The sequence below is a fragment of the Carassius auratus genome, chromosome 10, assembly GCF_003368295.1.
Source record: "Carassius auratus strain Wakin chromosome 10, ASM336829v1, whole genome shotgun sequence".
Lineage (NCBI taxonomy): Eukaryota > Metazoa > Chordata > Actinopteri > Cypriniformes > Cyprinidae > Carassius > Carassius auratus.
Genome location: NC_039252.1, coordinates 6,351,309 through 6,370,782, shown reverse-complemented (window position 1 = coordinate 6,370,782; position 19,474 = coordinate 6,351,309). Strand labels below are relative to the sequence as shown.

The following is a 19,474-nucleotide window of genomic DNA, read 5'->3' as shown; positions in this document are numbered from 1 at the left end:
TAATGACTCCCTGTTGTGTGGTTAAACTGGTTGTCTTTTAATATGAGGGGGTTCCATCTGCCTTGTTCTTTAACATGAAAATACATAAAAGTTCTGTGATTTCAGATGCACTACTGAATCATCTTAACACTCTTATAAATAGCGTTCAGGGAAAACATGTTTGTTATTGCCAACGCTTTAAAAACCTGTTGTTTTTGAGTGCCAATGAAGTGGCCGGGATCCAAATGATTGGGAAGAGAATGTAGCTAGGTCAGCACTGGGGCAGTTCGGAGAAACTGGTGACTTAATTTTGATGTCCATAATTGTTCCAAACGAACACAAGCCAGGCCTGTATCCTGTGATATAGAGCAGCATGTTCTGGGCCATGTGTTTACTGTCATTAATTTGGATGCGGTGGGTGGAGATCAACCGCTACATCAGGAAAGACTTATGGATCATTTTTCCAAACGTAAATATGTCTTCACTGAAGCATGTTCTTAAAGGAGTAGTTCACACTAAATTGAAAATTAGCTGATAATTTACTCATCCTCAGGTTATACAAGATGTAGATGAGTTTGTCTCTTCTTTAGAACAGATTTGGATTACATCAGCATTACATCACTTGCTCACCAGTGGATCCTCTGCAGTGAATGGGTGCCGTCAGAATGAGAGTCCTAACAGCTTATAAATACATCACAGTAATCCACAAGTAATCCACACAACGCCAGTCCATCAGTTACTGTCTTGTAAAGTGTAATGCTGTATGTTTTTGAGAAACAAAACCATCATTAAGACATTTTTAACTTCAAACTCTTGTTTCCAGCTAAAATACAAGTCACTAATATATTGTTTCCGCCAGTGAGGAAGATGTCACACCTGAATCAGGAAAGAAGTATGTGCAGATCAAGCATTGATTACAAGGGAAAATGCTCCAAAACAGTTCTAAACAAATATGTTGGTGGATTTGATCTGAGATTATGACGGGGGATTTTCACTGGAGGAAGCGTTATTATGTATTACATACTCATATTTTTACCAGTATTTTTAAAATGTATACATCTTAATGATGGATTTGTTTGTTACAAACACAAAGCTTTTTGCTTCACACGATGTAAACTGATGGACTGGAGTGGTGTGGATTATTGTGATGTTTTTATCAGATGTTTGGACTCTCATTCTGACGGCACCCATTCATTACAGAGCGTCCACTGGTTAATAAATGAAGTAAAGCTACATTTCTCCAAATCTGTTCTGATGAAGAAACAAACTCATCTACATCTGGGGTGGCCTGAGGGCGACTAGGCCTACATTTTAAGCATATTTTCTTTTCTTTTTTTGGTTGAACTGTTGCATTAACTACACAAGTTTTACATTTTACAAACTATATGATCAGTTAATGTTATGGGACCTGATTATTTAAACTAAGTAACGCTACGTTTTAAGAGCAAATAGGGATGTTTCAAACACATTACTGACCCTGAAATGGTTGCATAACGAAAAAGAAGGGTACTTTTTTTCCCCCCCAAAAGGCCTACTTTTCGGAGATTACCAAATATGCAATGTCCCTGAGACTGCTCCAAAACCCACAAGTTCTGATTTGACAGATCAGTGTCGGCCTCCAAACACTCTTAATTATTTCAATATGCAGTGGATGGAAAAAGCCTGCTCTGGACCGAGTAACTGGGCTACATGCATACTTTATTCGTGGATCGTGGTGTAGGCTAACACCAGATTGCATAACAATCCACTTTTTTGGAGCTCTGACTGCCATGAGACAGGCCATATCCGGAGTGTACGTAGACAGCAGGCCTCTGGAATAAGTCTGGGATTGTGCAATAGCAAAACAATTAAAGCCAGACAGAAAACGCTCCTGCTAATACTGATATGTTCTTGCTTAGCATTTGGTTGCACTAAAGCTTTGGTGTCCTTTAAAATGACACATTAAAATTACCACAGACCACATACTTAGAAATATGGAAAATTATTAACATGACATTGGTTGAATGTAAAAATATACAGTATGTAGAGCACTTGTATATTAGAAATACAAGCTTGAGGTCAGTGAGTTTTTTTTATATATTAATACTTTTTCAGCAATTCAGCAAGGATGACTAACTATATTGTTGCAAATATATATATATATATATGTGTGTGTGTGTGTGTGTGTGTGTGTGTGTGTGTGTGTGTGTGTGTTTGTTTTGTTTTATAAATGCTGCTCTTTTGAACTTAAATGATTTCTGAAGGATCATGTGACACTGAAAACATAGTTATGTTGCTAAAAAAATTCAAGCTTTAAATCACATAAATAAAAAACATTTTAAATTGTATTAAAAGTTAAAAATTCTAAATTCTATTATTAATTCACAGTATTACGTTTTTTGTTTGTTTGTTTTTTACTGTATTTTTTGTATCAAATAAATACAGCCTTAGCCAGCATTAAACACTTACTGACCCCACTCTTTGGAACAGTAGGGATTTGTATATTTGGTAAATGATATTTCAGCATGCTGGGTTTAGAACACAAAAAATGACCCTGAAATGTATTTAGTATTGCAGACCTGCTGTCTGCCACCCTATCAGAACAGAGCTGCGATCTATTTTTGAAAACCACTAACCTAAAGCATTTAGCATTGGCATGTGTACAAATACAAACAAACATGTAAACACAATCTGACTGATATTCTAGATTGCATTCAAAATCAATCAACGTTGATCTGCATGCCTGCAAGACACTGCAGATGAAGGCTCTACACTATTAGACCGAGGCCTCAGTGCTCAGGGGAATTCCTCTGACATCTGATCTTCTCCATCTAGACGCCTGATGGAGGGAAGGGCCAGCCGGTGGCCCTGAAACACTGCTCGGGATGAACAACTGCATCGTGCATCCATCAAATACATATAATGAAGAAAGAGAGGCAGGGAAACAGCAAAAATCTTAAAATGAGTAGTTGTGACCTATTTCATACATGCATGCATCTGTGTGTGTCAATTCCTGTTTAACCAGGATAAAAACATTAGCAGGGAGTTTGGGTATTTAGTGATGGAGAATATCCAACAAATCCCTGTTTTTTGTTTTTCATTGGCCGTTGTGTGAGTGAATGGATGTGTCTGTGATTGAGAAGAGAAAAGCTGATCTCTGTGCTGACACTAAAGGGATCTGATGTAAAGGAGATTAATGAAAGCCCCCACTTTTCTATTTCCATAGGTGAGTCTCCCCCCAACAGAAGCTAGTGGAGGATTACAATTTTAAATCCCAGGGGCAGAGACACTTTACACTACACTGATTAGACCGAAGGAGACACACAAGTTGGACACAATAACAGGTTTTAGAGCCCGAGCCGTATTTATGGTGCAGAACCACTATTACTACTCTTATTATTACTGTAAGTATTAAACTTCAGCATATCGTTTGACCCAGCTTGCAATTGGAGAAGTGAGCTACTACTATTCAAAGATACCAGACTAACCATTTTTATATAAAAGAAATCCTAAACACTTACATTAGGGTAGATCAATATCTAGTGACCAGAAAGTTATGAAATAACCTTTCAATCACCTTGAACTCCCTAACAACACCTTAGTGACTCAGAAGACCTTGCTAACTTTTGGATCACTAAGGTTAGCAAGAGTTTTGCACCGACAAGCACCAGTGACAATTTCCTCACAAGTTGTTTTCCTAGGTTATAAGATTATTTATGAGAACCGGCTATGTACTGGATATTTAGGGTACCTTCACCTTAACAAAACTAACCATAACTCACAAACCCTACAAAGTGCTGAACCTATGTAACAAAACTGTGTAGACAGGGAAACATGTTCATCCCAAACACCACATATTATAGAATGCTAACAATTATAAATGATTTACTGATATTATAAGCAGTTTATCTCAGCTGAGAGGATGTGGAGGGATATTCAGTGAGCATAATCTCTGCTGTGCTGATTTTGGACAAAGACACACAGCAAAAACAGTCTGTCTGGGACACTGAGCAAGAGATGATCCAAGCTCTTTATCTCACTAAACGTGTTCGTGTGTGTGTGTGTGTGTGTGTGTACAGGTTTTTCTTACACTGGTGGGGACTTAAACCTGAATGCACACCAACTCATGGGGACTTGTGTCATCATGGAGACCTAAACTGAGGTCTTCACGGGTACAAAAGCTTATATGTCATACAGAATGAGTTTTTTTGAGATTGTGAAAATGCAGAAAGTTTTCTGTGAGGGGTAGGGTTAGGTGTAGGGTTGCTGTAGGGCGATATAAAATACAGCTTGTACAGTATAAAAACCATTACGACTATGTAGACTCACTATAAGGATAGTGCACCAGACTGTCTGTGTGTGTGTGTGTGTGTGTGTGTGTGCATCCAAAATCAGGTCATTGACTGATTGATGCCTAAGGTCTTCCTAGACCGAGAACCAGGCAGATATTAATGCAGCAGAAAACAGAAAGAGAAGACAGGAAGGGAGTGTTTGACAACTGTACGGGAACAAATGCCATATTATGATAACCACCACCTGGAAACCGCACATCCTGAAACACGTTCAACATCCTTTTTTCTAGAAAATTTGCAATCAAACCTTTTCTTACCATAACTAGTATTATCTTACAATAAATACTCCATTTGATATTTTTCTAGTCTGTCTAGTCTTTGTGTTATCTTTGGAGTTCTCAGGTGTTCTTTGTGTGTTTTCCGTGAAGCCCTGTATGAGTGGCTAAAGACAATAGAGGTCTGCCACAGCTGTGTTTACCACTTTGGCCCCATTTCCACCTCTCAAGGCGGGCTGCTTTTAACAAGCCTTTTCAAAAAAATACAGAGGCCCTTACAAACACAGAGATCCTCACCAGGGGAAGCCAACACACCTTTATCCGCACAAATGTCTTCAATGAAGTAGCACATTGCCATAACAAAGCCATTAGCATTGCTTTCCATGAACACTATGGCAGTGGACACCAAAAGCTGTGGCTGAATAAGCAGAAAGGACATTTAGCCATTCTCTGGCATGTGAGGTCATCTGCTGTTTTTCTTCAGTGTAAGGTTAAGGCCATCTCTGGAGATTGTTTGTTTTTCTGGTGATTTGGCTGGCAGGAGCTCTGCGGTAGACGCTCTCTCACAGCTTCTGTGATTGTACCGCTGAGGCCCACATAAGGTTTCCAGACTGTTTGTCTTGATGACAGGACAAGACTTCAAAGTCTGTTTGAAAAGCAAAGAGCTCACTGTGAAAACCTTGATGAACTACATATAATAAAATTATAGTATTTAGGCTAAGTTTTAAAGGGGTCATATGACATTACTAATTAGAACATTATTTGGTGTATTTGGTGTAATAAAATGTGTTTATGCAGTTTAAGGTTAAAAAACGGACTTATTTTCCACGGACTGTACATTATTGTTTCTCCTCTATTACCCGCCTTCTGAAATGTGTCGATTTTAACAAAGCTCATCGGTCTGAAAAACGAGGTGTGCTCTGATTGGCCAGCTATCCAGTGTGTTGTGATTGGCTGAACACCTCAACCGTGAAGAACACGATATCCACTTTGTCATGCATAGAGCTGATCCGTGGTCGCTGAGGAAATACATCAACTTCACGCTGTGGATCACCAGATTGGCTTTCACCTAAATTTGACTCAGTATATAAGTAGGTTTACATATGTAAAGAATTTGCGTAAAAAGTTATTATAATCAGTAATTATGTTCCCACTGAATACAAAAACTGACTCGTTTGTAATAGGTTTTATTGTTATTGTCCTGTCATGCCATAACAGTATACGTTGAGGGGGCGTAACATTTCCGTCAGACACTTGAAATATTCGGCCAATCACAACGCACTGGATAGCTGGCCAGTCAGAGCACACCTCGCATTTCAGACCGATGAGCGTAAACATTTATTGCATTTCAGAAGGCGCGGCATAGAGAACATGAACAAATTATGTGGAAAATAATGTAACCTTAAACCGCATCAACAAATTTCATTATACAAATACACTATATTTTGCATTACAGTAAGGATAATTTGGGTAGGAAATTGTCATGAATTTTGTGACATTGTTCCTTAGAATATTTACAGGGAATCTTTGTTTATGTTTTTGGGCCAAAGTACAGAGGAGACTATAATACACAAAGGAGTAATATTATCACTTTTTTGGAAGTTAAATTTAACTATGATAATGTACACAGATAAGACTACTGTAAACAAAGATCCCCAAAACACCCAAGAGCAGTAGTGTCTCCAGTGACTGTTGATTGTGACACACTTTTTTTACATGCTGTGACGCAGCAGCTGTTGCTCTGTACCGTTTTCTTACTTTTATCACTTTGGATTGGATAGAGATGGAGCGAATGAGACATGGAGAGAGAGAGCAAACTATGGGAATGAGATCCTGTCTGGTTGAGGTTTTTCTCCTTCAGTTTCCCTCTCTTCCTGAAAGTTCCTCCCTCTCCCCTGTTGTTTTTCCTGGCCAGCTGTACTTACTGTTCCAGCTATGTGTGCGTGTGCATGTATGTGAGCTTGAAGAGTTGCACTCCTATCCACTCCCTTTCCCTTGAGTTTGAACACACACACACACACACACACACACACACACACACATGCTCATAATGAACACATCTGTCTGCATGGCTGCACAATGAGGCTCTGTTGGAATGTTACTACACTCTAACTATGCACTCTTTAAAGTAAGTGGTAAACAAATTTGGATCACGTAGGAGGCGGAGGAGGATCATAACAGCGCTGAAATGTAAAGGACAAAGCCATGTTGCAGCCCATCCTGTTTGGATCATTTTTACCTTCCCCTCTAAGAGCTCTTCCAGCCACCTGCATCTCCAAACATACATTTTAAGTCTGTACTATATTCATATTTTGATTATTCCAAATGTAATGTGAAAAAAAAATATATATATATATATATATATATATATATATATATATATTTATGATTATTTAAAAAAACAAACAAAACAAAAAACTTTTCACTATTTATTTTCCTTCATTTTGTTTTTAACCCAAGTGACTTTTTTATTTTCTTTCTTTTGATTGGTTTAATTTTCCAACCTGGCACAATAGCTACAGCAGAGGAAATGATTTTCAGTCAATAATGACTTCAGTCTGTTCATCACACAAAATGACTTCAGAATATTTTATGTAACTTGTCAGAACCTAGTCACTTTATTTATTCATTACAGAAATTAGTATCTTTTATGTTTCAATGAAAAACATACTTTACTTTTGGTTTTAAGTGTTATACAGGAATCTGTTTAATTTGTTATTTATAGGCTTTTAGGTTTGGGGAATGCAAATCAGACAGAAACTAATTAAAATTATAAAGAGTTATCTATTAAAAGACAAGGCAACCAAAAACAAAGCAGGAATAAAATGGGTTGGTTGTTACAAAATAGTGGCACTTCTTGTGAAATGGTTTAGACTGATCACAGAAATTACTCCCCAACAAAATTACCACAGAACTCAAATCATGTCTTTTTTTAGCTGATTAAAACATTCATTGTTTATTGTTTTTCTCAATAATTCACATGTGTACATTTACAGGAAACTCCGACTGAAAAGGGGAAGGGGAGACGGTTTTAGAATTGTGTTCATGGGAAAACTATTTCATAGGCCGACCCAGACATGAATAGTTCACCTTCATAAGTGTGTTCATGTGAGATGGGGGTCATTAACATTTGCGGTGGTGGCGTCACCATGGATATGGGGACAGCTGAGGGAGGTACTGAACTATTCTGGCGCACACAGAGGGCACCATGTTTGAAAGTCAATGAACCAGGGGGCTGAATCACTTTCTTACTGGAAAGCAGTGAGTCACACTCCCACCCCCATTATTCAAGTGTATCCATTGTCGAACCAACAGATGCTATTGCACTCATCCTTAATGGCTTGCAGGTTTCATTTCCACTGTCATATGGAATTTCTCTTAAGTGAATGTTTAGCATTTTTGCTTGTTTCGATTGTTTTGGTATAGTTTTTTGCTTCATCATAATGGTACGAACCTTGGTAAAAGTTTTGCCACTTGCTAAGTAAACACAAAAACACAGAAGTCTGATTCCACCACTTAATAAAAAAATCTAATATGTTTTTATCTAATAATCCTGATATTTATTTCTGGCAAGTATGATTTTTGATTTAGATTTTGTTTCTCAGAATAACGAGATTTGAACACAATTACAAGAGATAAAGTCACAATTCTGAGAAAAACATTGCAATGTTGCAATTCTGGCATGCAATTATAACACACAATTGTGACTTTATATCACACACTTTCAGTATGACTTCAAGACTCATTTACACTGAAACATGTTTTGCATAAAATCTATTTTATCTAGTGGAAACAATCGGTACTACGCCCAAACAAAATCTTACTGAAAGCTCTTATTTTTGAGATATCAACCTCGAATTTGAAACATAATTAAAAAAAAATTCTTTCAAAGATTTCTTGATGGATTTTTTGTGTTGGGACAGTAAGATGACAGGAAGCGAATTTGGAGAAGGAGAGGGGGGGTGTGATCAGGAAATGTCCACGATCGAGGACTCGAACTTGGGATGCCCAAAGCACAACAGTGCTATACGCTGGTGCACTGCCCACAAAGCTATCAGTGCAGATGGAACACAACTTAATTTTATTATGACTTGCTTTAACTATACTGCTGTGAATGTTATAGGAATTTCATGAGAGACAGTCCACCCATAATGCTCATTTATGTAGGAAATGTATTTTGCAGCTAAAAGGTCACTTTTTAAAATAGCAACGGAAACATTCTTGTGAAGTGTGTGCTGACGTAGATTACGGTTATGTAACCCCAGTCTATAAAGGAAGATATCCTCACAGCTAGTTTAGAGATATAAAAGACTGGAGTTCCCAAAGGGTTCTGCTCTGTTGGTTGAGTCTTTGTGGGTGTAAGCTGAAGTTGATGTGTGTTCACCATATGTGATAACACCATCCTTCTGTAGCTGAAGCCCTGCAGGGGCCAGAAGGTTTCAGGGCTTCAGCGCCGTGGGTGGAATCCAACAGAAGCTTCAGCTTGAAGCACTATTACTGAGCTCAAGTCAAACTCTCACCATTAGGTGCCTCTTAACAGTGTGGGCGAAGCACATCATTCAGAAAAGGCCTTGCAGGGGTGAATTATTCTTACAGACACTTTGTTAAGTGGACCTGGAGAGGTACGGGCTTGAAATGCAAACCACCTACTTATAAAATGAGACTTGCCTACCTCTGCATTGATGTAATTCAACTTTTATATAACCCAAAACTCTGACCACACCCACAGAAATAAAAAATAAGCTGTTCTGGAAAGAGTGGGAAGCTAGTGTTTACCATGGGAATACTGCACACAGCAACATTTGCCCAACCAATGACGTAGATTCTGGGGCGGGGTTATCTTTTTGACCAACCAGTGGCAGACTGGGGAAGTTTTCTGGAAACCTGTTGGAAATTAATAACTTTGTGTTCGTATAGATGGTGTATTCTAACTGACCAGTACTGCTAGCGAGTTAGAATTGAAGACCATTGGGTCAACTGTTTTTATTGAACAGGTTTTGACTTAAATGCCTGAAATAAAATCTTATTTATAGCCCACATTTAGCTTTTATTAGACATCATAATTCATTAAGTTGTGTTAATTTGTGAAGATTATCATTATGAACAAAACATGCAAGAATTGTAAACTTTTGTTGGTAACAAAGCCTATTTTCTGGAATAATTCAATCCTATTTTTTTTTCTCAAAAGTGATGCTAACGTACAGGTTGGCCAACGAAAATCTAATCACTGCAAAACGCTATTTTTATTCTCATAATTTCATGATATGCTGAATTCAAATAAGGAGATAATTTCTTGAGCTCCGATTATAAACATTATGTTATAAACATATGTGTTTTATATGTTTTATATATATGTGTGATTTATAAAAATTGTGTTGCATTCTCAGACATATTACATTCACTGTGTTGCCCAACACCTGCCCTCAGGTGTTAATTTAATTTACTTTATTGGAAGCTATGACACTTACCTTGTGCTATTTTTGAATTTCTAGTGACTCTTCAGGCTTTATGAGATGGCAAAGCTTGATTTTTGCACACTTCAAAATCTCAGGGAATGCAGTAGGCCTCCTTGATACTGTTTGGATACTGCGTACACAGTGACACAAGTGGCGCAGACATTTCTTCCCCCTTAAAACTAAATATCGCTTGCCTTAGTTTATATGCTATAAATTACATAATACAACTGCCTGTGTATAGATTATAGCGATTCGCAGAGTCGAATGAACGAATGAACGAATACTGATGAATCCTGGAAAATAAAAACAAGTGAAGGGTGTGTACAGACTTGAACCTTCAAAACAAGCGGCTGTTTTTGTTTTGTCAGTGGTTTGTGCGCGTCTCGGGAATTGATGGACATCGCGTTGGCCAATAAGATCATTGGGAAATTTCAATTTGTTGCATCCTGCCTCTGATTGGTCAGTCTTCCCTTGTGGGCGAGACCGCATTTTCCGGTTTTCCTTCTTAATGCTGTCGGTGTTACAGGAATTCGATATCAGTTTCGCATGCTCACGATCTGGATTATTGGTAAAATAATGGAGACCATCACACAGTATCCGTTTGCGCCTCGTTAACAGTGAATTGATCATTAGTATCGCGCGCGAAAGAAAGATAAGAATATCAGTGAGCTTGCATTGTAAGAAAACAACTTGATCTGGGGTGTGCACGCGTTTTGGAGTCTTTTTGTTGGACCTCTTTGGATATCCATATCGCCAACTTTCTCGTAAGTTTACCTTTTTTTGGTAAGTTTACAGGGATTTGTAAATCACTGTCTTTCAAAAAAAAAAAAAACTTTTAAAATGACTGTGTCATACTGCCCTTAATACTTAATAATAATTATTTTGTATACTTACTGAATGTGTAATTTTGCAATCAAACAATACACGTATTAAATTTTACGTATTTCAGTTCGCTTCAAAAATGCATTTAGTTTACTGCATGTTTAGTTATTCAAATTTAGTTGAACTTTTTTTCAGATGTGAGTTTTTTTTTTTAATCCGTGTGTTTGAACTTGTTTTCGTTTCGTTTGTGCTGCTCATACATGTGTAAAGAGTGATTGCTCATCATCCATCTGTGATTTTCAGTCTGGTCTGACGAGTCAGAGCTAGTTATTGAAGGACACTCGTGTAATTACATAGACTGTTAACCATCGCTTCCTTTTCATGAATTATGTGCATTTTGTTTATTTTTGTGGTAAACTGTCACAGTGAATATGACCTGTTCCAATGAAAATGTTTACTTCCTCAGAGAAGCGACACATTTACAGGAGACTTCCATCCAAAAATATTTTATAGTCAGTAAGCCTACTTCCTGTTGCTCCTAACGTATATGATTTTCTTAATACAAAAACAATGTTACATGAAGACAGCCACAATTTGCATAAACCTTAATGTATTCTTTTTCCACTGACTGTCATTCTGCTTAACATCTCCTTTACTGTTCCACACAAGAAAGAAAAGTCATACAGGTAAGGAACAACACGAAGATGAGCAAATGATGATGACGGTTATAATTTGTGTGTCAAATATCCCTTTAATGATTGATGAATAAGAGACAAGGAGAATCACGAGACTCGTTCGAAAGGGAAGATTCGCACGTGACGTGATTGGTCAGTGAGTCACTGTTGTCATAGAAACATCGTTGCCAGTCAAATTAGTTGTTTTGGGGTTCGTTCAGAATTTGGAACGTTTGCTTTTAACCACAAGCGCGCGCCTTTTATCTCTCAAATGACTTGTGTTTTCAACATGAAATGGAGCAGGACAGCAGGGATGACCAGGAAAAGAGTCCTGCCATTAAAACTGCTTGACCACAAGACTCTTCCTTAATCCAATAAGTGTTAAGAGTACACCGAGTTTACAGGAGCTTTAGAGATTGCAGAGCAGGAGGGAAATTAACTCTTCTGACCTCCATCCAATGTGATTTGTAAATGCATTTTTGCATTTTTGTTAGTTTGTTTTCTCCCGATTTGAATAGCTTTCAAAATATCAGAAATGAACTTATTTGGCATTGCACAAATAATTATTATTATTCAGTGGTCAGTTCGTCCTGGGAAGTTCACATTTGTGATTTGGGAAGTTGTAATCATGACGTCAGGTGCGTTCAAGTCACTCGTTCAAGGCAAGATGCCTTTTCTGCATTATTATTTTTTTATAACTATGTCCATGAAATCATGAATAAAGGATGTGGATTGGGTGTGCTTTTGTTTTGTTTTTATTCAGTTGACACACAAATGCTGTAAATTGAATGATTATATTCTATTATAATTGTACACTTTGGTATTTTGTTCATGCAACCTAATTTTATTGTAATTTATATATTAGTACATTTACCATGTATGCAGATATTGCATCCATTGTGTTTTCTTACTGACACTTTTACACTTTTGCATTGTAAATCTGAGGCACTTTTGTAACTTGTTGTCAAAAGTGTCACTTGCCCTGTTGGTGCTGTTTTGCACTAGCTAGCTTATGTTGATGAAGTATGTGCGACTTTACAACTAACTAAACTTAATCACTTAACTGTCCAACTGTTTCAGCATAAACCTGATAATAACATTTCCAACTGAAATCTGGAAATCTTGAATGGTTTGAAGTTTGGTCTCTTTTTAAAGAAAGCACTTTGCACATTATTGAATCCAAACAAGCTATAAATAGGAAACGGAGAAAGAAAAATCGACAAATATAAACTGAGCTTTCCAATGATACACAATTTGTTTAGGTTTGTAATGGGTTAATTGGGCCCATGGTTTGGCCAGTGACAGCGAATATTAAACATGGTTTTCTATGATGAGGCTTTACTAATATTGAAGTTGATAGTCATATGCATAAGTTACAATGGACTGGAAAAGGAAAAAGAAATGTGTGTTTAAGTTTATCCCTATCATGGTGTCTTATTTACTTATTTTAAACTGACAGCTAATGGTTTAATAAAATCACTCTGGCACATTAAAATACAATTTGATCTATGAATCATTCGATGGAAATATTGGCAGGGCAAGGAAAAAAGTTTCTTCAAGCACGTTGTTGTTTCTGAACACAACTTCTTGTCCAATCGCATCAATCGAGGCAGTTTGACTGGTAGATAAGCAGAATACAGACTGCTTGCGTGTATCTGTGTTCATCTGGTGGTGGGTGTTCATTTCACACCTTGTTTCAGAGGGATGCTGCTATGCTACTTTCTTACTGGCTGACTAATATTTTCATCCACAGGTCCAAAATGCCACAGACAACTCCATATTCAAGCAAATTCAACCCTAGCACTTACAGCAGCAGCCATAGTCACCGCCAACCTGTGGAGGAAAACTATGGAGGCCTGCACTACCGTGATAATAAGCTTGTGTCTGGCTCTCTGGAAGCCTTGATACAGCTCTTAGTCCCCACTGTGGACTATTATCCTGACGTAAGTATACAGCCTTCGCTGTGATAATTATTAGTTGCGTGGTAAATGTCAACGTTTGACTGACGCTTTAGTTTTTCCTGTCATTTTTCAGAGATCATACATTTTCACTTTCCTGCTAAGCTCCCGTCTCTTCCTTCATCCGTTTGAGCTCATGTCTCGCGTCTGTTACCTCTGCGTGGACCACCACCGGGTTGGCGACCCACAGACAGATAAGGTAATCTTATATCACCGAATGAGTCATTTTACATCACAACAAAGTTTTCTTCTCTGGAAATATAACTCTGATGTGTTGCATAACCATGTGGTAATGTCTGTTTTTGGATAATCCGGTGAATTAATCAGACTTGGCCAGTGAAAGGTACTTGATGGATGCGAACCAAAAGATAAGATTATTCATAACAAATGACTGAAGAAGTCTGGCATCGGTGCAAAAAACACATTCACATTATGTAACACTTGAACAAATGATTCAAAGAGAGTCATACATAATAAAATGATTGTAGCCACGTTTGAATCATTTTTTTTAAACAGCCGATGCACATTCACCTGTGTGACAACTCATGAATCAATTCTATTTTAATATGCCAAATTGTCCGCAAGCGCCATGTGACATGACGCATCAAAAATAAATCACTCCTATTCATTTTAAACTTTGGGTTCATAGAAAATAGATTAAAGAGATAGTTCACCCTCTGTATGAGTTTCTGTCTTCTGCTGAACACAAAGGAAGATACTTTAAAGAATTTTGGTACCCAAATTATTACGGTTACCATTAACTTCAGTTATATATATACATTTTTTCATACTATGGACGTCTATGGGTACTAGTAACTGTTTGGTTACCAACATACTTTAAAATATCTTCCTTTTTTATTTATTTAGTGGTTTTTTTTCTTTGTGCATTAAAAGATTTATTAATTGCAAGTTTAAACAATTCATTTTACTAAATAAACTCTAAAATTTACTAGTATCTGAAAATGTCAGATCTAATAGTTGTATCCAATAGCTACTCTCTTATAGCAAACTGTAGATGATTCAGTGCTAAACTGTCTTCCTTTATTCAACAGAAAAGAATACGGGAAATAGCACCGAAAATCGTGCAGCTGCTCACAGAATGGACCGAGACCTTCCCGTACGACTTCAGGGATGAGCGCATGATGCGCAGCCTCAAAGAGATGACCCATCGTCTTGCTTTCGGAGATGAGGTCAGCAGAGATGATGCCTTCCTGATGATCTAGCACAAACACCGTGACTGCATCATGTTATTGTTTGTTTCTGAACCAAGTTAAATCTTAAATAAATAAATATTGACGTATTGCCAAATTCAAAACGGCTTATGGATATATCGCTATATTGGACAACAACATGACATGGATTTGAAGCCAAATGCAAATGTGTTGGATTTGCATGTACGTGTTTGGCTTCAAACCCTCTGACGTATTTCCTTTTTGCTCAAGCTGTGATATCAACACAACAGCTCACAGTTACCAAATGTTATTTCTGGCTACAGAGTACAGACGTGAATGGATATTATAATGCTGACATAGGAAATGGTTGTGTTGTTTTTGACTAGCTGTCACGGAGGGCCATGCAGAGACTCATTCAGCGCCTCTTACGCAAACTGACCACCCTCGGACAGTACGAAGAGTCTCTGGCGACATCCAGCGCCGCTGCCGCCGCCATGGACAGACCGCTCGCCCTCAAGTCCAAACAGCAGTTAGTACGCAGAGAAGAGTGCGTTTTGAACCTGTGTGATGACCCTTTCGTCTTCGCCCAACAGCTGACGCACATTGAGATGGTGAGTGACAGCAAGGTTCAATCTGATTGGCTGTCAGTATTGATGTTCTGCACTTTTTAAATAGTTCACCAAAACATTACTATTTGCTAACAATTACTCCCCTTCAGGCCATCCAACATGTAGATGAGTTTGTTTCTTCATGGGAACATATTTGGAGAAATGTAGCATTACATGACGTGCCTACTGCAGTGAATGGGTGCCGTCAGAAGGAGTCCAAACAGCTGATAAAACATCACAAGTAATCCACACCACTCCAGTCCATCAGTTAATGTCTTGTGAAAGTGAAAAGCTGCATGTTTGTTATTAAGGTGTTGTAACTGCATATTTCTCTCCTGATTCAGATGCAATATTATGGATGTAGTACTTGTATTTTAGAAGCAATGATTTAAATTTAAAAACATCCTAATGATGGGTTTTATTTCCTTCAAACACATAATTTTTCACTGCACAAGATGTTAAATGATGGACTGGATTTGTGTGGATTATTGTGCTGTTTTGTGTTGGCACCCATTCACTGCAGAGGATCCATCGGTGGGCAAGTTATGTAGCGTAATGCTCCATTTCTCCAAATATGTACTGGAAAAGAAATAAGATCGTCTATATTTTATTACCAGATAAACGACTACTTTAAGCCTGCTCTCTTGTTTTCTAGGAGAGACTCAGTTATATTGGCCCTGAAGAATTCGTACGAGCGTTTGCTCAGAAAAGACCCTCGGACAACCATAAGGTAAGCCGGTCACACAGCTGTAGTCAAAGATTACCTAAAACACTGTGAATGGAAACAGAATGGCCACAGATATAGAAGCAGCTTGACTATTTCAGTGACACTTGAACATTTGTCCCTCAGAGTTTCTTCAGCAAAAGAAAAGCGAGTAACCTGGAGGCTTACGTTGAATGGTTCAACAGACTAAGCTACCTGATAGCCACAGAAATTTGCATGGTGAGCACACCTTTCATCTATTTTGGAAATAAAGCAAAGCAGTGCTAGCAGGCAAAAATCTGTCTGTTGTTGTTGACGTCAAAGGTTGTGTAACCGCTCTGGCATTTGTATAATTCTGAGCCTGTGTGGTTCGTTTTGTTACTTTTAAAAGATGCAAAGGTGGTGGTTTGCTCCTTTAAAATCTGCTTCCTGAAGCAAAGCCTATTGAGAACACGGTATGATTTGCAATGACTGACACATGCTGCCCTCTGCTGGTTTGTGTTCAGCCAGTGAAGAAGAAACACAGAGCAAGAGTGCTGGAGTTCTTCACAGACGTGGCACAGGAATGCTTCAACATCGGCAACTTCAACTCATTAATGGCCATTATTAGTAAGTACATACTGAATTATATTGTGGTTAACTCTGAATTTTAAAATGCAAGGTTTAAAATACAGGTTCTTTAACATAGTCTTGATTTCACATTATTAAAATCTGTTTTCCTGTGTAGCTGGGATGAACATGAACCCTGTATCCAGACTGAAGAAAACCTGGAATAAAGTCAACACAGACAAGTTTGACATCCTGGTGGTAAGGAAGAGAGAAAGATCTGCAGTGGGGTCCAACAGTTTAATGGTGTCTGCACACCTAACACGTCACTGTAGTTTAATTAGGGCTGCACGATTATGACGAAAATCATAATTTATTATTCCCTTGAAACTGTAATTGCAAATTTATTAATAATGCTTGTCGCAATTAATAGATTTTTATGCTATTGTTTGATGCAACTGCATGCCGTATTTTTATATGAAAATAAACAATAACATAAGTGGGCTTTGAATGATTAATTGCCGCTTTGAGCGATTACGTAATTGTGGCATCCATAATTGTAATCGTGATTAGAAATTTGATTAATTGTGCAACCCTGAGTTTAATCGAACAATGTTTTTTGCATCACTTGCGAAAACATTTTTTTCCAATACAACGGGATGTCTCAATAAGTTCTTTGCTGATTGGTTTGCGCGACACATTGTTATGCAAATTTTCCGCTGAAGCTTGCATGGAAGATAACCAATTCATGTCATTTTTGTCGCCCCGCGCAAATTCACATCTTTTCATTGACTTCGTTTGTAATCCACTCACGCAAGAAATTAGATTCGTGAAACCACAGCAAAATTTAAACGTGGAAGTACAACAATTTCTTTTATTTATTTTTTTACAGAAACTTTGAAAGAAAATGATCCGCCCCATTTCTCTGTGATCACACAAATAAGCTAATTTGTCACAGTGACATTGTGATTTGCAAAAATGTTTATTAGAAATGGAATTACATTAGGAAAAATAAAAAAACTGAAGTCTTCTTACTAGTAGTCTCAGACTTTTAGACTGACATTATATATGGCAGTTTTAAACTATTTATGATTTTCTATGCACACTGTTCATTTTGCTGTTTGTTTTGGTATTTTAGCACCAAATGGACCCATCTAGCAATTTCTACAACTACCGCACAGCATTACGGGGAGCAACTCAGAGGTCTAGTACAGCACACACAAGCCAAGAAATGGTAATTTAATTACAATAATTACAAAAGTTTCATTGTAACACATAAGAATTGCATGTGAATTTATTATGAATTCACCGTTCTTGTCTTTCAGATTGTTATCCCGTTCTTCAGCTTGTTCATAAAGGATATCTACTTCCTGAATGAAGGCTGTGTCAACAGATTGCCTAACGGCCACATCAATTTTGAGGTGAATTGAGATTTAATACTCCACAATAATATAACTTGGTTATCTATTGGCTTTAAAAGCTTTTCTTTCCTCCTCTTACAGAAATTCTGGGAGTTGGCCAAGCAAGTGAGTGAGTTTCTGTCCTGGAGGCAGGTGATCTGTCCTTTTGAGAGAGACAGGAAAACCCTTCAGTATCTCATCAGCGCACCAGTGTTCAGTGAAGATGGTGAGCCACCGCTGCTTTCTACTTACACTTAGAAAAATAGATGGTGAAATAAATGGCTGTAGAGGTTTTGCAAAAAAGAAAGGAATGATCACAAATCAGTATTCAAATATTACAGTGATGTCACCTAATAAATACCTTAGTTGATTTGTTAAATATTTCAAATTTATTTTAAGGAAACATCACTGAAGTGTGATTACAAATAAGTATTGCGTAATAATAATTATCTACATGTACTTACTACAGGGTTTGGTTTATGGTTAGTTGCTTATAATTTCCTGTTATTACTATAGTAAGTACATGTAACTGTCCCGTTAAAATAAACTGTTGCCGTTATTTCTAGTGGTTTTGGGTGAATGAATGTGTATTTGTTGTGTTTCAGAGCTCCAGCTCGCTTCATATGAGAGTGAAGGTCCTGAAAACAATCTGGAGAGAGACACGCGCCGTTCACTCAGGTCTGAAAAACCCTTGTTTAAGATATTAAGTTGTACTTTTTAAACGACAATCACTAGCCACTACTGTAAATGCACACTTGATTTCACACGCCGATTGTTTCTCATTGCTGCAGGTCGTCTCTCAGTAGAATGTGAACGGTGAATTTAGGATCGTGTCCTAACACAAGGACTGATGGCACTGAAGACTTTGAAGGACTTTTCTAATCATTCCACTTTTTCTGTTGTGAAGTTGAGGCTGGATTCTCATTGTGACAGTAACACTATGCTAAAGGAAACATACTCGTGTCATTTACCTCAAGTACCTTAATGAAATGTGTTATAAATATGCTATAGATCTCCTGGAGGAATTAAGAGCGTGTCGCTGGCTGACCTGTTCTACTGTTACATTGTTTTGTTTTTTGCTTTTGGTAAGTGGTATTAATAGTTTGTGTACTGAACATATTTGTTACAATATTAAAAAAGATGTTTTTATGTATTTTTTTGTGTATTATAGTTTCATGTGATCAAGTGTATATGTTTCCCTATAAAGGATCTCTGAATTAAGCAGATTCTTTTGTTGTCATATTATTTTTTTCACTTTTTTAGATATTTATTTCTCTGTTCTGTTAATAGTGTGTGATATGCACAGACGGACAGCAAATAAACAAGTACTCTTGCGCCACCTAGTGTACAAATTAGCATTGATCCCATGACCAATTTAGATAAAATCCTGAAAAGCCAAACAGATTACTAGATTAATTTAAATTGTTTAATATTTTTTCACACACACACAAAAAAACATAAAAATAAAATAGAAATGTACTAATGTACATTTTAATGCTTTTTTACAGTTAAAAAGCTTTTGGTCACATCATTCAATTATTTACAAAAATGTTTAAAAATAGATATGCACATTTATACCTATGTAGTAAAGGGACAGTAAAATTGTTTTA

The 19,474-nt window shown here is 37.4% G+C and overlaps 1 protein-coding gene across 2 annotated transcripts; it reads left to right on the top strand.

Moving 5' to 3' along the window:
* The first annotated feature begins 10,486 nt into the window (after positions 1–10,486).
* Positions 10,487–19,090, top strand: LOC113109685 (ras-GEF domain-containing family member 1B-B-like). 2 transcript variants are annotated; one of them, XM_026273412.1, is made up of 14 exons: positions 10,487–10,764; positions 13,231–13,420; positions 13,512–13,634; positions 14,488–14,625; positions 14,994–15,218; positions 15,871–15,945; positions 16,066–16,158; positions 16,425–16,527; positions 16,646–16,725; positions 17,603–17,698; positions 17,790–17,885; positions 17,967–18,090; positions 18,470–18,542; positions 18,656–19,090. In XM_026273412.1, exons 2-14 carry the CDS (start codon positions 13,238–13,240, stop codon positions 18,675–18,677), a joined length of 1,431 nt encoding a protein of 476 aa, XP_026129197.1. In that variant the 5' UTR covers positions 10,487–10,764; positions 13,231–13,237; the 3' UTR covers positions 18,678–19,090. The 2 variants fall into 2 exon arrangements, with proteins under 2 accessions (XP_026129197.1, XP_026129196.1); XM_026273411.1 differs by having other exon boundaries at positions 10,488–10,745.
* Positions 19,091–19,474: the final 384 nt, after the last annotated feature.

Coding starts and splice junctions, on each gene's coding strand:
- LOC113109685 (XM_026273412.1), top strand. CDS start 13,238: ATGCCACAGACAACTCCATATTCAAGCAAATTCAACCCTAGCACTTAC. Junction 16,159..16,424: donor TAGCCACAGAAATTTGCATG/GTGAGCACACCT, acceptor GTTTGTGTTCAG/CCAGTGAAGAAGAAACACAG. Junction 17,886..17,966: donor ACGGCCACATCAATTTTGAG/GTGAATTGAGAT, acceptor CTCCTCTTACAG/AAATTCTGGGAGTTGGCCAA.